Genomic DNA, 19,716 nt, shown 5'->3' with positions numbered 1-19,716 from the left:
TTTAATCACTGATTCCTAGCGGATATCTACTGTTGCAAATGTTTCTGAATCAAAGCTGCATGGTTTGAGTTACCCAGTGGAGTTATTCAGTGTTTCTGATTACTCCAAATTGATCCTAACATACTTCTAATCAGAGAATAGATAACATAAAAATGTACAATACTGAATTACATGTTTAAAATAGATTGTTTTAAAAGAAATGTGTAAGTTCTTGTTGCTCATGTTTCATGGCTTCAAATTCAATGCTGCTTACCCGTTTTTACCTTCATCTGGATTTCTAAGTCAGTCATCTTCACTAAGACTGCTTGAAAAGTTGCTGGGTTTGATGAGTATTTGTCTTCTCAACAAGAGTTTTGAGAGGGAACATCTGCTTGCTTTAAAATTTTCATCCTGTTATCTAGAAGTCAGCACTTTCCACAGTAGTATCTCAACACCATTTTTTCCTGTTAGCGCTAACCTTTGCACTACATTGTAATGCAATGTACAAATATGTGTAATATGTGCAAATATTATCAGCAATACAGCAAACTTGCTATATACTCATAGCAATTAAGAGAGATGTCAACAGAAAAAAATCTTAGGCTGATGACCTGTATGTGCTTTAAGGCTTTTTTTTTGTTGTTGTTCTTTTAATTTCAGCAGCTGTTAGTGGATTTGGGAATAGCATAGTGATCAGACAGCTTAGAAGAAGCCGCTAAGTGTTCCTGCCTCCGGTGGCTAGGGAAGTAAATTGTTACTTAACAACAGCTAAAGACACCTTTAAGCACTGCATTTGGAAAGGGACCATCCAGAATCAGGCTTGCCGAGTAAGGAGGAGAAGCTGGGAGAGCCAGGGGGGTCATGCCTCGGGGTGGGACGTGCCCTCACCCACAGCACGGCCTCACAGGGGCTGAACGCATCAGAGCTGGTGCTGGTAACAGGGGCTATTGGCAGACGTGGCAAGTGATGAACCAGGTCTGAGGTCCATCCGCGGGCTCCAGGCAGGAGTAAAAGGAGACAGGGCCAGCGACAGGGCTGGAGCACAGGTCCAAAGGACCCATGCAGCAGATGGGCTACCTACAGTAGAGGGCTGAGGTCCACCCAGCAGGCAGAGGTGGAGACCAGCACTCCTACAGCACAGCCAGATCAGGACCAACAGCCCTAGGCTGACCTGAAACGGGCCAGTGGGCAGGGGGTGGGGGAGGGCCCCACGTGAGGCTCCTCAGGCACTTTAGGACCTTTTAGTGCCCTCAGGCCCCTAACAATTTTGCGGCTGTCATGAGCCTTTGCTTGTTTGCCAGTGCTGCTTTTGATTCTTGGAAGTCTTGTCGTCTCCTTGAAATATGACAGGGAACAAGCAGGAATGAAGAGTTAAAAGCAACTGTCCTTTTTCAGGTGACACACATTATCTTTTCATTTCTCCCCATGACACAGGTGTGAAGGATACTTTTCTCAGCAGAGTTCCTTGAGGAATATTTATAGAAAAGTCAGAATCGGATCCTTTACATACCTACCAGGTCTCTACACAGAAAGTATGACCAAAGACATCGAACACCTTTCTAACATTTTGGTAGGTAAACAGAGCAATTCATGGAGGCAGCATCACAAGCAAAAGAGACCTTTAACCTGAAACTAATTATCACAAAGACCTATTAGATTCTATACAAGGAGTAATCCATCTTATAAGCATGTAAAAAAACAGCAAAACTGACTGGGTAGGTGAGACATCAGTGTGAATGTGCTCCTGTTGATCGCAATCTCTAAAGTCCTTACAACAGATAGCAGAAGAATTAGGCAGGGACGCTTGTTGCATACGTTGCTGTACCATAACATTTACAAATGAATAAATAAACCAGTATAGCCCTTAATTGCTGTTTATTAAAAAAAAAAAAAAAAGCATTACTGAGTAATTTACAGGTACCGTATTTGCCAAATAAACTATGCATAGGACAAGAAAGCTGCAGTACAGTCCCAGTGGTAAATCACCTTTTATTTTACAAAAAATAGCTGCCTTGAAAAGAAATCAAATTAACATTCCCTGCTCTTTAATCCTTTTTTTTGGGGGGGGGAATGAAAAAATCCTTAGCAATACAGATACATCATATTTCTTCACTATCACTTAGCACAAGCTACAGCAAATGTACCCACAAATATTGAGGCCAATCGCAGGTAAGAAGTTCAATCTATTTTACATATTGCTATGGAAAGTTGCAAGTTGCTGCTCAGCTTTCAAGGGCCTAGATAGCAGTGTAGTTCTTAGTGTAATTAGTCAACTTGATCTTCTCTGGGAAGATAATATTAACTGAGAGGTTTTCCCCACTGTTAGATTTCAGAAAAAAGTTCTTTTTCTTGCGTAGGAGATGACTATACTTGGCATTAGCAAGCCACATTTCACATTTTGAAGAAAACACAATCCCAGTTGTACCCAAGACAACAAGACAGGTAAGCAAGCCCAGTACAACGAAACATATCACCTGGCTTCTACTGAGCATGGGATCTGCATTTTGGATTGTTTCTTTCATTGTTATTTTCAGGATTTCTTGCTGATGTTGCACTGATCTGTGATGAGCTTTTGGGGGTGGCTTGTAATTCTGCCTATGCTTTGTCTCCATATTCTCTCCAGAGAGGCTTGTGTTTTTGCTGGGATGTTTGCAGGTCACACCAACAAATTCTGGTTTACAGATGCATTCGAATCCTCCCTGGGGATGTTCACTACATGTCCCTCCATTCTCACATGGGCCACTTGCACAGAATATGACACGGCTGCTGCAGAGTTTTCCTGTATAGCCATGGGGACAAAAACAGCTGAAACCGACACCAATATCTGTACATGTGCCTCCATTTTCACACGGGTTGGATTCACAGTCATCTCTATCTATTTCGCAGAAGTTGCCAGCAAAACCAGAAGGGCACAGACAGGAGGCATGTGGTGCAAAACCATTGTCATCAATGCATGTTCCTCCATTCTGGCAGGGAGAGCTAGAATAGATAACAAATACATAGACAGACTTGAATTAAAGTCCAATGAAAGAAGCTATTAGGAAACACTTTATCTAATAAAAGGAGCTGGTTTTCTTTAGAAGAGGCAATTCCAAATGCAAATCCACTGAAGTCAATGAAGTTGAATCAAGAATGAGTTTGTTCAACAGCTTTGTCAATACAGATTATACTATCTTCTGCCGACCCTTCAGGCAGGATTAATACACCAGTATATAAATTCAACCTGAAGAGCTGTGAAGGGATTTTAAATTATTTCAAATATTTATCCAAATTAAGCTTCCCAGTGTTTTCATATGCTTAGAGCTATTTAGCTGAGCAATTATTCAGACAAGACTGAACAAAGACACTAGCAGCATAGCTTTCTTTTCTACCTGATTATTCATAAGATAATCTATGTATTTTATTGGCAAAGCAAAACACTCCACCATAGCAGCTAGATGTAAAGCTGATTGTTTTTATTCTGCCTCTCCAGTGCTCCATGACATACCAAAAATTTAGAGGTGAACAGATACTTTCCTGTGAACTGCTGTTCAGCCAAAAATTTTGATAAATATCATTATAATAAAATATATAAATGGGATAGTTTCAGCCTTGGCAAAGGCAGCTGTAATGTGAGGACAGCACCATAGGAAACCAAGTATTTCTGCAAACCTTTTAAGAACTTAATAATTAATAGCCTGGTACTATGTTTTAAGTGATGTAAATTCACTGAGACACCTTTTTTTACCTTTGCAACGTAGCTGTGCCTTACTGAGTGTAAGGCCAAAAGATAGGGCCACCCATTGACAGAAAGGCATAAATGTGCCAATTCAGTGGAGCTATGCAATGTGGACTTGGTCCTTCCACTGGCCGTGTTGGCAGAAAAGGGGCCGTGGGCCACGGGTTTACAAATAAATCTCAAAACTCACTTTTATGACAGTTCATCATATATGAACAAAGCTTTTAAAACTTACCTTCTAAAAATGAGTAACACTTGGTAAAGCTTACAACAAGCCTCTCTGACAACAACAGTTTTCCTAATACTAATAAATCTCTGAAGACATAGTACCAGGACATAGTTGAAAAGTCTAAGCTGTTATTTAAGTGTTACATTTCCAGGGGAAAGTCCCAGGGGTAATGAACATCACAGTTTCATGAATGCTGACATTTCACACATGCAGTGGTCAGTAGCAATTGGCCATTATGGATTTCCATGGTGGGGCAGAGATTTAAGAGATTTGTTGATGTCTGAGTGAGATGACTGTGAAAGAGGCATAAGTTTCTGACTACAAATGGTCCCTGACCACTGGTCAGGGTAAGGCTGAGCTTTGCAAATGCCCAGCCATTGCTGTGGGAGTAGCTATGATAGAGACTACCCCAAGCACCTCTGGCTTTACTGGGGACTGAAACACTGGGTGGCCACCCATCAGGAGAGCCTGAATAGAGGAATCATCTGCCTGTTTTTCGTTGCTTCCACGTGAACTGCTCTGTCCTCTTGTATTGTCCTTCACTGTAGATGTTGGCTGGAAAAAAAAGGCTACTGAAAGAACAAATTGGAAGTCTGGAAGCAGTATTAGGAAAGTGAAAGGTGTGGTTGTCCATGGACTTTGACATAGCAGTTATCAGTTGTTGGTGACAACTTGAGGTGATCATGCAAACAGGGAATTTTGCCACAGTCACTAGCCACTATGTCTGCTTTAAGCAAAATACAGAAGCCGTAGCTGTACAGTCCTTGAGTAAATGAATGGTTATGGCCTGTCTTGGAGAGTCTAGCACCCTCTCTTGGCTTTGTAATTCACATGGAAAATCTGACAAGCTCTTTTTGGATATGGTGCTGTGTAGCAGTTTGAATGTTCATGGGTGCATCAAATTATAGTACTTTGTAGGGAAATGGGAAGAAATTGTTGAAGAATATAAATGTAAAATTTTTTCTGAACCTTTCAGAAGTGTAAACAATTTAAATAAGAAACAGCTAAGGGGAAATATGCAGAATTTTGAAAATGTATTATTTATTACTAACATGGAGTTGCATATGCCTAATTTTAATGTTTGAATAACTAAGTTATTAATATTAATCTCCTTGAATAGATTCAGTTACTTTGCATTCTTGGCATTTAATGCATCTTCAGCAAGGTGTGGCACATGAAGGTCTAGTTGTGGGAACACGGACAGACTACTTCTTTGCTTTCCAAATCCTCTGCTTTCATTTTAGAAAGTACCACTCGCTGCTCTGCTTCAGAGCCAAACTTCAAAACATCACACAGATGTCACTAATGCAGATACGTCTGCCTGATTTTGTAAACAGACTAGAACAATCACTTCGATTTGTGAATTTTCTTGGTTCCACCTGTGAATATTAACTAAGGAGCCAGCAGCAATGCTTAGTAATTTCAACATTGTTAACATACCACTGACATACAGAGGAACTGAGAGGAAGTGAGATGTGAATGAGATGACATCATATGATGAGGTCTCTTTCCAGGATGTGAGGTGCACTCTCTGGTGGACTGGGAACTATTAGCAGACACGGAGTGCTTATGCTGAGAACAGTTGTCTTTTCGAACTAAAAGCAGATTTGTAGAGCCTCATTTTCCTGAAAAAGACACAGCTTCCTAGAGAAAAGGAATTGCTGTTTCAAGTATGTTGCTTCCTTAAGAAAAATTGTTCATGATTTCCAGACTAGCTCCTGAGTATTCAGTTAGAACACAGAGTACTATCACAAAAACGTGGTTTCAGCAATTTAAAAACTTGAGGATTTCAATGAAGTACATGGAACTATTCCGTGTTATTTCGTTGATACTGTACCTCACCTGTTCTTTTGGATAGTTAATGTATGTCCACGCTGAATTACTGAAATATTTGCTCTACAGATGAAAAGTGGACAAAGTAAGCTATTCACATCCCTTATGCTAGCAAGTAGCTCGGATGTCATTCAAGGCACTTCCGAGGAACTTAAATTTCCTCATTGTCAATGAAGAGAAACAGGCAAATCAGAGCAGTTATCTTAGATGCTGAAAGGAAACCCAGACAGAACTGTGTGACTATCCCCCAGCTAAAAGCAATGGCAAAAAAATTCCAGTGACATAAAGTTGTAAGAATGGTAATTCTTGCCAGAGATGGAGAGGTGTCAGTGTTCCTTCAACAAGAGAGTACAAGTCTTCAGGAAGATTTAATCATATGGTAGATCTGAATATTCATAATTATCTACTGCTGACCAAAAAGAGAACCAGAGGATACTAATATGGAGCTAGAGAGAAAGAAGGCAGTCTCCAAAAAGAAAAATCTGATTTTAAGGTGATTAGTTTTACCAAGCCTGTATCCACCAGGAAGGCATTCGGTACGCTTATGGGATCAGATCCTGGATAAGCTGGAAGACAGCAGGTACTTCTAGATTTCAACAAAAACACCAATCTACTTTTTTTTTAAACTTTGAAAGGTCATCCTTTTTTCAAACAGTTCTGCCAGTGATACTACTGAAAGTTTTTCAGTCTGTGCCCATTGCCTCTTGCCCTTTCACTGGGCACCTCTAAGAAAAGTCTGGCTCCATCTTCTTTGCTTCTCCCCATCAGGTATTTATACATATGGGTAAGTTCCCCAAGAGCCTGCTCTTCTCCAGGCTAAATAATCCAGCTGTCAGCCTCTCCTTATAAGAGAGATGTTCCCGTCCCTTAATCATCTTCATGACCCTTCACTGGACTCACTCCAGTGTGTCCATGTCTTTTTCGAACTGGGGAGCCCAGAACTGGACACAGCACTCCAGATGTGTCTCACCAGGACTGAGCAGAAGGATCATCTCCTTCAACCTGCTGGCAATGCTGTTCTTAATGTCTCAATTCTCTTAGAGAATGGAGAGCAATGGCCTCCCACACCCTGTTCTGGTGGAAGTAAGATTATCTCCTTCAGTAAACTATGGACATACCACTATATGTCAGTTAAGAAAAATGACAGGCTGGTGGACTAAATGTTTTTGTGCAAACAATTTGTGTCTTGGCTACTGTTCTTATTACTCTATATGATTTGTATATACAATTATCTCTCACTACAGGTGAGAACACAGGATGGGAGGTTACTTCAAGTTTGTTTACTAAAATCATGGGAAGGCATGAATTCACCACAACAAAATGTGAAATTGTCACTTTCAGTATGCAAATTATGCACACAAACTCATGCTGATAATCTGTAAATCTTTACAATATGAACAGATCAGATTTGTAAAGTTTGATAAAAATATCAGCAACTAGCAGAAGCATTATATATTTTAGCACAGAGATACTTCCACTTAGCAAAGAATTCTGAATAATAGTCAGTAGGAGTGGGGATTTTAAATTCATGTCAGAAATCAATATTTACCCATTAATAATGCAGGGACCTTTTTTGAGATGGCAGTTTTTTCCTGTAAATCCCTGGGCACATAGACAAATATATCCTCCATCGCCAGTCTCTATGCATGTTGAGTTATTGGTGCAGGGCTTTGTAGAACACGGGTGAATATCTGTTTAAAAAAAACAGGGCTCAATTATTCTAATGAGAAAGAGTCAGTAAATAGTAAACAGTACTTCAAATAAAGTATAGCTTTAATGGTCCTTCATCCTGCATTTAAAAATTCTCATTTATTCCTCCCTCTGTCAAAACAGAGTTCAGACTGTTCAACTATTGCAAGCACTTTCAGCTTGTTTCTCTCTTCCTAGCTCCCACTTGTAAAATATGTTTGATTTGTTCCAGTCTATAAATAAGTAGTATTATCAATAAAATATTAGTAGGGGAGAAAGAACCTCTATGTAGTCTAGTCATCCTTTCACAATCTTGGCTTCTCCATGAGCCGAATTCTGATAAAGCAATCAGGAACTGGGAATTCTCCCCACTCCCTGCCTGAGAGCCTATCATTATGTGCTTATGAACAAACATTTCATAATAACAGAGATCAACAAGTTGCAAAAATCTCTTAAAATTTCATCTTTTGGCTGGGCTGCATCCAGCCCTTACACAACTGTACCAGAAGAGAGAGCTGTATGGCATCTGGACCCAAAGTCACACATCTCATTTTCTTTACAATTTCCCTGCTGAGCCACTTCCTACTCACATGATTACTGAATTTTTAAAATAATTAAAAATAAATAAACAAACAAGTGCATATTTTAGCCAACTAATGGAGCAGCTGCAGAGAAGTGCTGACTGCAAGTTATCTGATGCCTCGCACACTCATGTGCACACATAAACTTTCCAAGCAGATGAAAAGAGATTTAAGGGCTAAATGCCCTATTTTACTTCCCACAACGTAACATGAAAGGTAGATGAGGTACTGCAAAATTTTAACCATAGCAAAACATTTCAACAGCCTTAGCTTTCAAATACAATCTTCCCTGGATAGGAGGCTCTATTTTCTAATGTATTAGCCTGTTCTCAAAGCAAGACAACCACTTTGCATGCACTTTGAGTGTAAGCTCCAATTTTCACAAGGACCAAAATAACCTTGAATGCTTTTTGGAGCACTGTTGTTTGCCACCTATTTTCACAGGCTTTCACATGCTAATAAAGCATGAACTCTGACGCAGGAGCAAGGAAACTCTCTGAAATATATATGGATAAGTATGTGTGTATGTATATATACACATATACACACACATTACTGTCAGTGATTTGTGTCAAGGATTTAATTTTAATACACAACTTGAAAGCTTGTAGGAATATATTCTTTTAAAACATAAATACATAAATAGCCCCAAATAGCCGGTTTTCTCTATTTTGTCTAGTTTACCTCTCAAAAGGCCAACAACCAATTGATTTACTTGCTTCAAGTGATAACTGAGTCTGAGATGAGAATTGAAAAAAGGACTGTACATTTACACATATATTATGAATGGCCACAATCACATTACCAATAAATTAATTCATATTTGCATAAAACTAAGTTGTCATGCTGCAGTACATGAAGCAATCACTGAGTGTTTTTATGAGGAAGGCACACTCAGTAGTAGTCTATGTCACAGCAGAATTTCTAGACCCCGTGTCATGCAAGCGTCATGGGCTTTAGAGGCTCCACCTGTATGCTCTTTGATGACAGCCTACCAACACATGCCCTTGGCAAAGCAGTTGAGCGACATGTAGCACAGTATACTCTGAGTTCACACCACATGTTGGCCTTTTAGCCAAATTGCAGCTAAAATTCAAGCAGGAGGTCAGGGGCCCACTAACATGACTGTGCAGACACAGCCAGAGATGACTGATCTGATTTACCAAAGTGGATCACATACTCCAACTGGGCTGTCATTTTCTCCTGGAAATAAATGGACTAAACGTTTTTTCCCCGTGTTATGTTCAGTGTTTGATGTGGTAGCTGCTCTTGTACTCTCAAAGACAGCTGCAGAGGGAAACCCTGTACTGTGCAGCCGGGTTCCAGGTGTGCATATACCCAATTTCAAGACTGTGCTTCCACAGGATGAGAAGATGCCATGGCTGGTGCACTCCATTGCAAAGAGGTTAACCAGCAGAGGTTAACCAACTCATAGATTTCTTTCTTTAAGTGCCATGTCTGTCCACGTGCAATAATAGCCATAAATGATACCACTGATCCTGGCCTGCATGTTTACAGTGGATCAAGCCCGACCTATAATCTGCATCCCTATAAAGTACTGGGAAGGTCATTCTTGACCCGAACTGAGAACCAGGCTGCCCACAGTAGAAACAACAGCTACACAGTCAGAGGCATTAGCAAACCACTTCATGATCTAAAACTACTCCAGAAAGGAACTTTAATGATCCAAGCAAGGGAGACCATACACTAACTTTTCTAGAAAAAAGAAAAAGAGATAACACCACCATTCTGAATTGTCTTTTTTTCCTCCTACACTTAGCAAGTAAATAAGCTGCTGAGACTACATCTATATTTTACAAATATTTCAGGTGTTTATAGTAGTGGCCAAATGAACTTCAGACCCTCACAGCTTTCCATTCCCAGTTTTGCCATCCTTGTGAGTTGGCATTTGCTAAGCTGCCAACATTAAACCAGTGTCTATGCCAGAAATTCCCTGGCAAATATTATGCTTTCTGTAGCAGCAAAAAGGAAGAATTTCAAGAGAATGCCACAATTGCATTACTCACGACCCTTTGTCAATCTCCACAGAAACAATACAAATGTAGCTTTCTAAAATGCCTTATCTGATTATACGCCTGAAGCCAAAAATGGTCTCCAGTAGCTAAAAAATAGCACTTAATGTTATATGCACATTAAAAATATAACAACTGTGGCTTTCTTTCATCAGACACAAAAATTCAGTATTAGAAGAGAGAGGCAGAGAGTCTGGTACTTTATGGTAAGAAATTGATGGGTTTGTATTTCCATATTTAAAAAAAGTTATGTGTATATGCTGCTGATCCCCAAAAGAGCAGAAGCCTTCAAAAGCCTTCCTTTTTCCTAACCTGAACAAGTTTCGTTGAGTGGTACCTGTTAATAAGTTATAGCAGTCTGTAATGACTATACAGCCAGAAAACTGACACCAACTTTTTGGCAGAGGATGGTAAGATTAGTGGCTGAGCAATTACCCTATTTGAGGTTTCAGTGCTTTATTGAGTCAGGATAAGAACTTGTAGCAACCTTCAGTAGCAAGAAAAGGAGGACACTTCTCTTGACCCCTTGTGGCAAAACAATGCATTTAGAGTAGGTAAACCCACTGAGAGTAAAGACTGTCAACATGACATGTCCCTGCAGATGAAAAGATGGTTATTTGAGGTGTTTGAGTGTGCCTTCAGTAAGTTTGCAGGTGACACCAAATTGGGCGGGAGCATCGATCTGCTTGAGGGTAGGAAGGCCCTGTAGAGGGATCTGGACAGGCTGGACCGATGGGCCCGAGGTCAGTTGTATGACATTCAACAAGGCCAAGTGCCGGGTCCTGCACTTGGGTCACAACAACCCCATGCAACGCTACAGGCTTGGGGAGGAGTGGCTGGAAAGCTGCCTGGCCGAAAAGGATCTGGGGGTGTTGGTAGACAGCCAGCTGAACATGAGCCAGCAGTGTGCCCAGGTGGCCAAGAAGGCCAACAGGATCCTGGCTTGTATCAGGAATGCTGTGGCCAGCAGGAGCATGGAGGCGATTGTCCCCCGTACTCAGCACCGGTGAGGCCGCACCTGGAATACTGTGTCCAGCTTTGGGCCCCTCAGTACAAGAAGGGCAGTGAGGTGCTGGACTGTGTCCAGAGAAGGGCAGTGAAGGTGGTGAAGGGTCTGGAGCACAGGTCTTATGAGGAGCGGCTGAGGGAACTGGGGTTGTTTAGTCTGGAGAAGAGGAGGCTGAGGGGAGACCTTATCGCTCTCTACAAGTACCTGAAAGGAGGTTGGAGTGAGGTGGGTGTTGGTCTCCTCCCAAGCAGTTAGCAATAGGACGAGAGGAAATGGCCTCAAGTTGTGCCAGGGGAGGTTTAGATTGGATATCAGGAAAAATTTATTCGTGGTAAGAGTGGTCAAGGATTGGAACAGGCTACCCAGAGAGGTGGTGGAGTCACCATCTCTGGAAGTGTTCAAAAAATATATAGACGTGGCACTTCGGGACATGGTTTAGTAGACATGGTGGTATTGGGTTAACGGTTGGACTGATGATCTTAGAGGTCCTTTCCAACCTTAATTAAAAATAATTTTCTTTAAAAAATAATCCAGCCACCAGGCCAGGAAACATGAAAGTAATTATTACTCTCCCCTTAATTGGTTTAGTGGTGGACTTGGTAGTGTCAGGTTAATGGTTGGACTTGATGATCTTAAAGGTCTTTTCCAACCTGAATGATTCTATGATTCTATTATTTCTTTTTGGCTGAATATTCTTCGCGGATCTTCATGGGGATCTAGATTCAAATTGGCAAAGACGACTCTGAGATGACTCTGAGTGTTGAGAGAAATAACAGTTTCTGAACTTAAGCAAGGGATACCTTTTTTGTATTACAGAGCTATCTTAATGAATATGTATTAAAATTTAATTTTTCCATAAAGATATGGGTACAATTTCCAAAGCATTGTTTTGCATCCTAAGTACCAGGTGCACGAGGGAAATGTTGCAAGGCTCAGAACTGCAAAAATACATTAGTATTTAGAAATTCAGCTAGGCACTTACGGCTTTTAAATCTATGGCCAGCTTGAAAAAAACTTAATATTAATTTACAGAATCTTTAGATATGAAGATGGTACCTTTAAAAATCTGGTCCTCTGGAGTCATTGACAAGCAAAATAGAACTGAGCCTCCTAAGGTGGCAGTGGGGGGTTGTTCGGTCTAGTTTTAGAAAGCTATGATTGTAGATCACAGACAACAGAGGGACACATTCCTCCTAATTGTAATGAGAATCTAGGTGGCTGTCTTAGGCACAAACACGTCTGTGAGAGGTGTCCAGAACAACAACTCTGAGAGCTGTCACATCTGCACCATTGCTACCACAACTCCTGCAAACATACCAGGACTAGCTTTAAACTAAGAAGCCTGTCTATGCTTATGTGTGCAGCTGGTGAATATGGGCTGCAAAACTTGATGAGAAGCTAAATGCGTACCTGAGTACCTTGCACCAAGCTGCACGTCACGGCAAGGATATGAACTACCTGAAATCTTCTGAGTCCTTTAGTCATCTTCAAAATTTTATCCAGTTCAAACTGTGTCATCATTAATTACTGGTTTGGGTATTCATTGGCAGAACATAGGCATACTCTATAAATTATAAGCTGTGTAACAACAAAAGCCTGAAAGACCTGAAAAGAGAATGAGGCCCTGGACATGTGTCCTCTTCCAGCTGCAGCTACACAGGCTGAAGAGATGCATGCTCCTGGATGCTCATGCGGTTTCGGTGCCCTCAGCTCTCTTTGGCTGAACGTTTGTCTGTGTCAGCCAAAAAAACCCAGCTCAGCAAAGGCCAATTCTTCAGCTTGCTTACGCTAAGCTGGCTCATTCTGACTGGCAAGGGGTGAGAGAGTGCACACAAGAGCTGTGCTTATCCCTCAGATCTGAGAGGGAAGCGGCAGCCTGTTCAGGCAGACCCTCTTCTCAGTTATACTAATGCTACTCCACTGAATCATCACTGGGTTAAGTAAAGGCAGAAATAAGCAGAATGTCTTCCTTTTCAAGAAGTATTAAGTATTATATAGGTATTATAAAGTATTAAGTGTCTTTCTGAACAGAAAGTAGCATATATATAATGTGTCAGGTAAATATTTCAAATTATTTAATATATACAAGATGACTTGTATTTTTATAGAAAATGCTTATATGACAACAAGGGAGCAGTTATTTGTTGGCCTTGTCCACGATGATCAATGCTTAAAATAGAATGTTGAATTTACGCTTTGCTCGCACGTATGCCCAGTTACAAAAGATACTGCATGCTTCTGCCTAAATTATTATAAAAGTTCCAGGTTTATATGCCACTGCCCAGAATCCCCTTATTATAATATCTGGCGCTAAAATTCAATCTCTTCAAATTAGTTATCCAGAAGGACTTTTGCATGTCTCCAGCACCAGATGGGGCTGTTTCACGTCACTTGCTCAAGGACAGGAAAGGATGTGCAAACCTATGTCACAGAGGCTGCCAACCCAGCCCTCCTCACAGATGCACTGCCAGGGCTTGGCACAGCTGCCGTGCAAACACCCAGGGAAAGGAACACACTGATTACAAAGAGCACCCTGCCAACCAGGCTGACACCTGAAAGAGATAAAAGACAAGATAGAGGCATAGTTTATTTTTAATAAACATAATTACAAGGATGTTCCCCTTTTTGAGGCACAATAAATAAACTTTCAGGTACAAAATTGGACTATGAATCACATTTGAACAAAAAGATACCATCAATACTTCTGGGATATTAGAAGCAGTTTATGTGAAGAAAAGCATTTCATTCCATGAGAAAAAAAAAAAATCCTAATCAATGTAAAGACCTTTCTTGCCGGAAAGACTAGACTAAAAAGGCACCTAGATGTCTATGCTCTACAATTCCAGTTACTGTATCCTAACAGAGTGCTGTTTCATTATAGTTCCATATTTTCAAAGGGCAAATCATTCCAGCTTCTCTTTTACCACGATTATGAATTATTGAAGCTGTCCGTTCCTGTGCTAACAGCCCTGTCTGACAGATCTTTTTACCTGCATTCACTGGGAAATTCACAAAATCCATTCTCTGGGTGGCAGCCAGTTTTACACTTCACGCCTGGAAGAAGAGATTTATAATATCAAACCAGAAAAATCAGCACTCAGAAAAAAATCATATCATGTCCTCTACACATTACTGATGTTTTAAAAGAACCCAGACTCCATAATGTTCTGTTTTTTTTTTCTTCAAATACATGTTTTTTTTTCAGCATAAAATTTTAAATGCACTTAATCTGGAGCATGTTACAGAGTGTTCCTATAGGATAAGTGAAATGACATGAAGAATTGACCGCAAAAAAAGTCAGGCAAAGTGTATGTAATATCACTATACACTACTTTAAAAGGGAAATTTCAGAACAGATCCATGCATGTCATTTCACAACACGCCACTCCAAATGCATTGTTTCAGAACTACTCGAAACACAAAAGCACCTTTGGTCAGAAAAGGAATTCCATTTAAAACAACTTACAGTAAAGGTGTTGAATGCATTTCAACCCTACGTCGGATGAAAAAAAACCCCGCCGTTTTCATTAAGTCACGCATGAATACGGTAAGTTAAGGAGAAGAGGTCTCCGTCACATTTTTTTGTTTAAGTATTTGCATCCAGCGATGCTCCCCTGCAGTATCCCCACCAGCCACTGCCCTCCGACGCACATGGCTCGAGGGACGCGCTCGGTCGGCTGCAAAGGAAAAGCTCCCCTTCTTTGCCAATTTGAATCTAGATCCCCATGAAGATCCGCGAAGAATATTCAGCCAAAAAGAAATAATAGAATCATAGAATCATTCAGGTCGGAAAAGACCTTTAAGATCATCAAGTCCAACCATTAACCTAACACTACCAAGTCCACCACTAAACCAATTAAGGGGAGAGTAATAATTACTTTAATGTTTCCTGGCCTGGTGGCTGGATTATTTTTTTTAAAAAAATATTTTTAATTAAGGTTGGAAAGGACCTCTAAGACCATCAGTCCAACCGCTAACCCGGGGCGCGCCGGGGAAGGCTTTGCCCTCGGGGGACTTGCCGGGGGGCTCCCGCCGCCCCTTTCCGCCCAGCGCCGGCAAACTCCGCCAACTTTCCCAACTCGCCCCCCCTCGCCGCGCCGCTCCCCGCGGCAGGCGCGGGGTGTCCGCTGCCGGCCGCCCTCCTCCCGCGCCCCCGCGGCCGGCGTTACCTGGGGCGGCGGGGAGGACGAGGGGCAGCAGGCAGCAGCAGCCGAGGAGCCCGGCGGCGCGCAGCCCCATGGCCGGGGCCGCTCCGCTCCGCGCCGCCCCGCGGGGAGCCCGGCCGAGCGCCCGCGGCTTCCTCGACGGGCGGCGGCGGCCGGGAAGGCGGCGCCCCCCGCCCGCAGCGCCGCCGGGCTCCGGCGCGACGGGGCGGGCGGAGGGAGGGACGGGAGGCAGGGAGGAGAGGGCCGCCCGCCTCCGCCCGGCCCTCCTGCCCTCGACCCGCAGGCAGGGGAGCGCACCCCGCCGCGCCCAGCCCGCCCTCCTGCGCGGGGGCGGAGAGAGGAGGCGGGCACCTTGCGCGCCCCGCTGGCGCGGACGCGGGCGAGGGGAGGAAATCTGGAAGGGCGCGGGAGTAGGGAGGTCTAGCGGGGGGGTGTTAAGCACGCCTCTCCTCTCCTTAAAACTTCCCGCAAAGAGCTAACTGGGGCTCGTCTTCAGAAATCTGAAGACTTCTCTCCTTAGTCATTGACATCAGGGCTCCAACTTTTTCAGGAAAGACCCCAGCGAAAGCAAGGAAGGTAAAACATTTTATGTTTCTGAAGCTAAAGAGTTAAAAAAAAAAAAAAAAAGAACAAAACCAGCCCACCCCAAACGCTACCTTTAGTAGTCTTTTATTCACTGAACAGATCAAGAAGAAACATTACTTCCACCACAAGGCAGTTTCAATACTGCGTTTTATTCTGTTCCTTCCACTTTTCTATCTTTTTATTCCTCCTTTGAGCTGTCCCTTAAGGAAATAGACGGGCTATTTCTTATTCTTTGTATTCTTTCTTGTTCTTTGTTTTCTTCTTTTAAGGAAGTTATGTCTGAGTTTTAGGATTCCCGAGGGACCTGTTTTCTTCTGCTTGCTGATGTAGTGCTTTCTTCCGCCAGTCCTCATTTACCAATTTCTGTGCATTTATGTGAAGCAACTAGAGATCCCTATAATATGGTAAGAAAACTCTACAACCATCTGCTTTTTCTCTAGAATTACAATGGGCTGATTCAAGATTACCTGCCTGAAAATATACACGCTGGAAAGCACTCATTAGCTTCAGCTAGCCCGTTGACTGGTACTTGAAGACAATGATGTCACTTAGGTTGAAAAAGTTTGCTTCTATTAATGCTGACTTCTGGTTTTAACCAAGAATGGGGGAAGTGACGGACAGAAAAAAAAAAAGAAGAGCAAAGAATGAGGGGTGGTTTAAAAGACGACACTTAGGAGTAAGGTGTGAGAGGTAGACACTGCTTCTCCAAAGCTCTCCAAAAGTTTTGGTATCTGAGGTAAGCTGTGCCTGTCTGACTCTACAGGCACAGATTACCTCCATGCCTTTTCTGCTTGTCTGGCTTTCCTTTTACTGCCGAAACATTACGTGAAAACGTGGAGTGGTAATGATGACTGCTTGATCCTTTACTCCGCTCTTCCGTGAACCTGTGCTTTTCTAGGATAAATATGAGCAGGTCTTTGTTAGCCTGTTCACTTTACTTTTATTCTGACTTTCTTAGGTATTTGTTTACACTCAGGTTGTCGTAGGTCCAGGGTTGCTTTATTCCTGCCTTAGGTCATAAGTTCTCTGCTTGGTGATGTAGAAGCCTTTTTATGTTAGACTTTTGTTTGCATTTTTTGACCAAGAGATAACCTGGGTAGTTCAAAAACCTACAAATGTTCTGTGATTTCAGATGTTTCTATAGTAGCCTGACCAACTGGGTCAAAGGAAAGCTCTAATCTTTCTGCCTTCTATCCTAGACAGCTGACAGAAATTTCTCCTTGTATTCTTTTTTTTCTTCAGACCTTAAGAGTAGAGAGTTTGTAGAATTCATAGGTTTTATCTGTACACTCATCACTGTCAAATTATCTGATCTAATTTGCATTGTAAATCTATACTCTGACATATGACGACATGTTTCTTCTATTTTCTGAGTTAACTACTGAACATCAGCTGTGTTGTCCAAAACTGATATCTTAAGAAGAAATCATCAGAAAAATCACAATCCTATATATGATATGTTATAATCACCATTGCAAAATTCAATTTTTGTACTCTTTCTTGCTTGCTTGTTTTTCAGGTTTTTTACATTTTTTGCATAGATACACTGTTAGGCAAAAATGATCTATTTTTTAGAACAACTCTACTTTTTACTCTGGTGTGTCTCAGGGATACCTCTTGGTTTGCTGAAATTAGGACAAATCTCCATTTTCCCATCTTTTCTACTTACTTCAAGAGTCATCTAAACAAAACCTGCTAATTTTATTTCTGAGAGGTCAGAATCCCTTTTGTTAGAATGGAGTCTAGCCAACATAACCAGAATCTGTTGGAACAGAATCTGCCTGGATACTAATCCAAAAATAATTTCAAAACAGAAACCCCAGCGTTCTGTAAATCCAGACTAATTCTCTTCTCTCCCTTCCTTCCACCTGAGCAAACCAAACTGCAAATCATTTGTACTTAGCTCACTTGCTGCCAAAACCACTCTGATCCAAATCTCCATAGTCTTCACAATAGTCCTTGAAAATTACAATAACTGTGTTCTGGCAGATCTTAGTGATTTCTACTGAGAATAACCTTTTTTTTTTTTTTTTTTGAGGTCTTAGCATTAGAAATTGGAAAGTAAAGAACCTCTTGTAATCACTGTCTCTGTATGGAGATCATTCAAGGTGTTAACAATTGTACTCACTTCTTCACCTAAAAATACTTGAGTGGTGAGTACAGATTGAGGAGTGCTGGTCAAGTGAGCTCCCAACAGTGTCATTCTTGGGAAACCAATAGTTTCACAGAAACCTTGGGAGATTTACTTTGGAACTTGTTGCAGGAATCAGGCCATCAAAGACACTGACTGCAACAACTGAATCCAGAGAAAAGTCTTCTTGGATCCTTATTCAGAAACTGAGATATTGTTATTTAATTTTTTCCAAGAAAATGGCACACAACAGTCCTGCACTCTTAGAAAGGAATAATGAACATGTTCAAGGACTGAGCTACTGGAAAAAGCAAACCGAGAGTGAGAATTTAAGCTTGGTGAGAACTTCCTTTTGTACATTGAACGCAGAAACAGAATGCTTCAACCTTCTGGTCAGCAGCGTGCAAGCAACTTTGCAAAGTCTGAAAATCCAGAAGCAGCAAGGAATCCTTGAAGTTCTGTCCTGGCTAGGAGTACTCATACTCCCAAGTGCCTGTTTGCCTACTAATACCTTTTGACTGGAGAGACGTTCAGTCAAATTTTTATTTCATTGTTGCAAGAATCTGGAGATGGAGAATCTGCATCAGTGACAAGAAACGCAAAGCAAGTCATCAATGCAGCAGCTCCTAAAGGTCCCCACAAATCCTGGTAGCTAAAATCTGAGGCTAACAGCAGAGTCACATAGAAACCACATGTGAGACCCCACATGAGAGCGAGAAATAACTGTGATTAATTTGGGCTATGCTTATGCATATTGCAGAGAGAAAGAAAAAAAAAAATCAATTACAGGGCAGTGCCATCTCCCTGGCAAAGCAGCAATAATTTGTGAATGACAGTATCAGAAACTCTAATACTACAGGTGGAGAGGTTTATCCTTTATCCCTTCAAGGGATCTCATCAGCCATGGATATACACAGGCACAAAGTTTTAGGATCTCTTAGCTGGGTTTACAAGTTTGTACTCCATACTGTAGTCTGTGAGTAGTGTTGTCCATTAGAAAAAAGCTCATCAGATGCAGCTGGAGCCTTAAGGAACTATTTTACACTCTTTATGTTAGGCTGTCCCATCCTCATGTGCGACTGGACAAGATGGGCTGAGCCAGCCGACAAGCTTGTTGGGGTTGAGCAGGGCATGCTCTCTCTCCTTTTCTCCTAACCTCCTTGCCGTGTCCCAGCTGCACGGTTGCATTTCTCCCCTCATGCCAGCTTTACTTCTGTTACCTCTGGCTCTTCAGTGAGCTGATTCAGTACACTGTGCTGGCAGATGACTGACAAGAAAAACATGAAATTATTTCTGTTGTCATTGTACCCACTTCAAGAACATGTTTCTGCCCTCACAAAAGGCAACAGGTGAATGTCTGTAGACTTCAGTGGAGAGACAAGCATCTCGTCCAGCACCTTCCGTATCAGGGCACATAAAGCAGAAAGATTTTCTGCACAGAACAGATTTCTCTACACACAGAAATAGCAGCTATCAACAGTTAGCTAGAGATTGCCAAAATATTTTTTTTATCATGGTAATTTTTTCCCATTGGAACCGTAGCCAGAGTGTGTAGAGCTAAAATATACAGCAGTAATTTACAGGAGTTAAAGCCAAACCCATTCCCTTGCCTAGCACTGAAAATCCTCATAACCTCCCTATCTAACTATTGACAAAGCACTAGTTCAGTGCTACCTATCACCCAATTACTATAGCACAGAGAATTCTGCCAGCTGTTTTAGAAAATACATTACATGAAATCTTGGCTGCTCTGAAGACTGAGG

At 41.7% G+C, this 19,716-nt stretch overlaps 1 protein-coding gene across 1 annotated transcript; it reads right to left on the bottom strand.

Annotated features, from left to right (window-relative positions):
- Nucleotides 1-2,216: 2,216 nt before the first annotated feature.
- DLK1 (delta like non-canonical Notch ligand 1) lies at nucleotides 2,217-15,310 on the bottom strand. Its single transcript, XM_075713109.1, has 5 exons — nucleotides 15,241-15,310; nucleotides 14,062-14,125; nucleotides 13,493-13,623; nucleotides 7,309-7,450; nucleotides 2,217-2,958 (listed from the first exon to the last, which is right to left on the bottom strand). The coding sequence occupies exons 1-5, from the start codon at nucleotides 15,308-15,310 to the stop codon at nucleotides 2,217-2,219; spliced, it is 1,149 nt and encodes a 382-aa protein (XP_075569224.1).
- Between the last annotated feature and the right edge of the window lie 4,406 nt (nucleotides 15,311-19,716).

The sequence above is a fragment of the Pelecanus crispus genome, chromosome 6 (genome assembly GCF_030463565.1).
Source record: "Pelecanus crispus isolate bPelCri1 chromosome 6, bPelCri1.pri, whole genome shotgun sequence".
NCBI lineage: Eukaryota > Metazoa > Chordata > Aves > Pelecaniformes > Pelecanidae > Pelecanus > Pelecanus crispus.
The sequence above is the reverse complement of the archived record's forward strand: the minus strand, read 5'-3'. Positions and strand labels throughout refer to the sequence as shown.

Bases quoted from the DNA above. Each gene is read 5' to 3' on its own strand.
- DLK1 (XM_075713109.1), bottom strand. From the start codon at position 15,310: ATGGGGCTGCGCGCCGCCGGGCTCCTCGGCTGCTGCTGCCTGCTGCCC. The intron at 14,126-15,240 runs GTAACGCCGGCC...CTCTTCTTCCAG, and splicing joins CGTCCTCCCCGCCGCCCCAG to GCGTGAAGTGTAAAACTGGC. The intron at 13,624-14,061 runs GTAAAAAGATCT...TATCTCTTTCAG, and splicing joins GAATTTCCCAGTGAATGCAG to GTGTCAGCCTGGTTGGCAGG.